We start from the raw sequence: 3526 nt of genomic DNA on the forward strand, positions 1-3526 counted from the left end.
CCCCCTGGTGGGCTGAGCTGGCCACACACACAATAAATAAATGTAATAAATAAAAATAAATAAATAATTTAAAAAAAAAAAAAAAGGAATGAGGTTCAGGGTGCGAGCTCTTACCCTCTCGCTGGACCACCAGCTCCTGGAAGTCGAGGGCAAGGAGAGTGAGGAGGGAAAGAGTGCAGTGGCCAAGCCTCTGGCCTTGGCAGCTGTGAGAACGGCAGTGACTTTGGGAGGCACTTGGCAAAGCCGGACCACCAGAGGCGCAGTTTGTAAGGCTGATGGTAGCAGTCACGTTCCGCACCCTACATGAGGTCAGGCGTCATGGCACATGTCTCTAATCCCAGCTCTCGGGGAGGCAGGAAGACTGCTGCAAGTGTGAACCCAGCCTGGGCTACAAAGTGAGTTAAATGCTAACCTATACTGCATAGTAAACCCTGTCTCAAAAAGACCATAAATGGGGCCAGGGAGATGGCTCAGTAGAATAAGCGCTTGCTTGGCAAGCGCAAGGGCCTGAGTTCAATCCTTGGTTCCTCCAAAAAAAAAAGACAATAAATGGACAGATGAATGGATGAACAAATGAAGGAACGTCATATGAGCAAGTCAGAAAGAAAGGGGAGAGTGTGGGGGGCACGTGGGGCGAGTGACAGTCTCCCCTCCTTTCAGGGCATGGTGGCTGTGTCTGGCAGTTTGTCTGTGCTTCTGGATTCTATCATCTGTGCTCTCGGCCCCTTGGCGTGTCTGACCACACAGCTACCTGAGCTGAACGGCTGTCCCAAGCAGGTCTTGGTGAGTTTGCCTGTTGTCCTTGCCCGGAGGGGCCCAGGCTCCTGGGGAATCAGCAGGTCAGGGACTGGCTCCTGAGCTGCCTCCATCTCCCTGGGCGTGGAGTGCAGTGCTGTGCTATGAAGTGCTGCGCTTGAAGTGAGACCAGCACTGGGGACATGGACCCCAGCCGGGAAGTACTGTACCTCCTTGTTTCCTGTTCGCACATCTGTGCACCCAGACAGTTGGGGATTCTCTGCCTCACTGATACTGGGATTAACAGGAGACGTGAGCAGAGTAGCTCCTGGTGTAACAGTCCGTCAGCTGGCTGCATCTTGCCCCCTCCTCACCCTCGGCTGCTTCCACTTCCCGCCCCTCCCAAGCAGTGGGAAACACTCCTCAGCTGAACCTCTTCTTGTTTTGCAGTCAAACACACTAGACAACATTGCTTACATCATGCCTGGACTGTGACCACAGAGCACCCTGGAACAGAAGCCTCCCCGGCCCTTTTGCTGGTTGGTGTACAGATCACTGTTGCAGACCCTTCACTGGCCTCTGGGTGTGGGTTTTTAATTTTTATATCTATATCTATATATATTATATACATATATAATGTACAGTATATAGATAGGACTGTAACTACTTTGCTTTAGTAATTTTATGATTTTGCAAAGGTGTAGCCAAGAGGAAACTTTGGCAGGAATAAGGGCTTGGAATTTATTCTCTGTGGTGGTTAAATCTGCCTTAAAAATCAGTGTCACCTGTGACTGGGGTCTTGTTCTAGGTACCAAGTGTGCCTGTTACAGACAGCTAAAGTGTGATTTTTTTTTTTTTTTTTCCTAAATCAGTGGTACCTCCAGACCCATCACTGACCATTTGCCTTATCTGTCGTACAGCTGAAATGTAATAAGGATTAAGAGAAATGCTGGCTGACCTAAAGTGACCTTGGTGGGAGGTGACAGTGTCCTGCCCACCATTGCTGTTGAGCACTTAGGTGGGCTGAGGAGAGGTCGTTGCAGTCCCTTCACAGCATCCACCTCCCACAATCACATTGGAAGGGGCTGGTGACACAGTTCAGTGGCATAAGTGCCTGCCTGGCAAGCACAAGGTCCTGAGTTCAATCCCTGGTACCAAAAAAAAAAAAATCAGAGTGTACCTTTGGCAGCCTTGAGGGACACCAAGGGCTGCATGACTCATGGCAACGAGAAGTCCCTGAGAGGGTGAAGCTGCCGAGGTCCAGCCGGGCCACAGTATTTGGTCTGCAGACCCAAGAGCTGGCATCTTTCACTTGGCAACGCTAGATGGGCCACCACGTCCCCAGATGCTACTGCTCAGTGTCTCGGTGGTTATGGAAGATAGACTTGGTCCCACATCACTCGTGGGTTTGTCTTAGCGCCTCCCTTCCAGCAGACACAGCACTCTGTGTCTCACGTGAGTGCACTGCAGAACGACTCCAGTCTCACGTAGATTTATTTATGTGTGTGTGAACGTGTATTTTAATTATGTGTATTTAACTCTTAAATTTCTTAGATTTTAATTTATGCTGTAAATTTCTGTATATATAATTTAATAACAAAACCTCCGCCACCAGCGGTGTGTGAAAGATACAGATTAGTCATTTCTCCTTTCTCCCTTCTGGTCTCTTCTAAAAACTTCAAATCATCTATACTTTAAGGTTTTATATCTCAAAAAAGAATCATTGTATTGCGGTTCTAATTCTTTATAAAGAACTTCAAACCTTTCAATAATGTCAAAAACGTGAAATAAAGAAGTATTACCCTTCCCTGCTACCCTTATTTCTAAAGAGCAGACCTGTGTCCCAGGTGGGATGAACTTGACAGTGGCTGGTTTAGGTGGCTCCCTGCGAGCCACGCTGGCATGGCCAGTGGCACCATGGGGCTGTGGGGCCATACGGTCCCTCCTGGCCAGCGTTGTCACAGGGCAGGGCTCCTCAGAGCCATGCTGGCACTGAGCTCACAAGCGCAGAGCTGTTCCGTAGCTTGCTCAAGGAAATGGGAATCAGGGAAAGCAGGACGTTGGCTTGCCCGTGCCAAGCCTTGTCCAGCCCTCACCCACGGAAGCTTCTGCGAAATGTGACTGGGCAGGGTGGGACACAGGAAGCCAGGCAGACCTTCACCTTGTCTAGGACACACGTGCCTCGCCAACAGACGGCTCTGACCCACCAGCGCCACAGGCGTGACAGTCCCCTCCCATCAGGTGCTGTGGGCCATCAGTGACTCCCCTCCCATGGGAGTCACTCACAAACCACCAATGGCTCAAGCCGGAGAACTGTTGATGGAATCCTGGGAAGAACCTGCTCTGTTTTCTTGTGTTTGTTTTTTCCTTTGAAACCCAGCCCTGCTATATTTGTATTTAAGATTTGTGCACATTTGTATGATAATCTGTATCTTGTGGTATTTGGTACTTAATAGAAGAAAAACTTTGGATTCAGACCCCCTCTTGCAGTTTTTATATCATTTTATTTTGTTTTTTAACTTCCAGTGGTTTGACCCAAATCCCATTATGACTGTATAAAGAAATAAGATTTTGTACTTATATTATTAAAAAAAATCACATTTTAAATATTTGTAGTTTAGTCTCAGCTGTCTTTTCCCTAATCATGCTAATCGTATTTGCTGTGAAATTAGAAAACTTGCTCTTTTTCACATTTTTTCCTACCAAAATTTTCTCTAAAATAAAGAACTAAGGTAGAGGCATAGTTACTAACCTCAGCCACTTTTCTGATGTGCATCTTACTGTCTGTTAA

At 47.5% G+C, this 3526-nt stretch overlaps 1 protein-coding gene across 2 annotated transcripts in view; it reads left to right on the plus strand.

The window, feature by feature from the left end:
- The window catches only part of Hmgxb4 (HMG-box containing 4), a 28591-nt gene extending 25065 nt beyond the window's left edge, over positions 1-3526 (plus strand). For both annotated transcript variants that reach the window (XM_004623871.2, XM_023717209.1), the window contains 2 exons: positions 661-783; positions 1186-3526. In XM_004623871.2, the coding sequence (XP_004623928.1) occupies positions 661-783; positions 1186-1230 (168 nt within the window). In that variant the 3' untranslated portion in view covers positions 1231-3526. The remainder of the gene's footprint in view (positions 1-660; positions 784-1185) is intronic.

Source organism: Octodon degus, unplaced genomic scaffold (assembly GCF_000260255.1).
Source record: "Octodon degus isolate 3935 unplaced genomic scaffold, OctDeg1.0 scaffold00004, whole genome shotgun sequence".
NCBI classification, from domain to species: Eukaryota; Metazoa; Chordata; class Mammalia; order Rodentia; family Octodontidae; genus Octodon; species Octodon degus.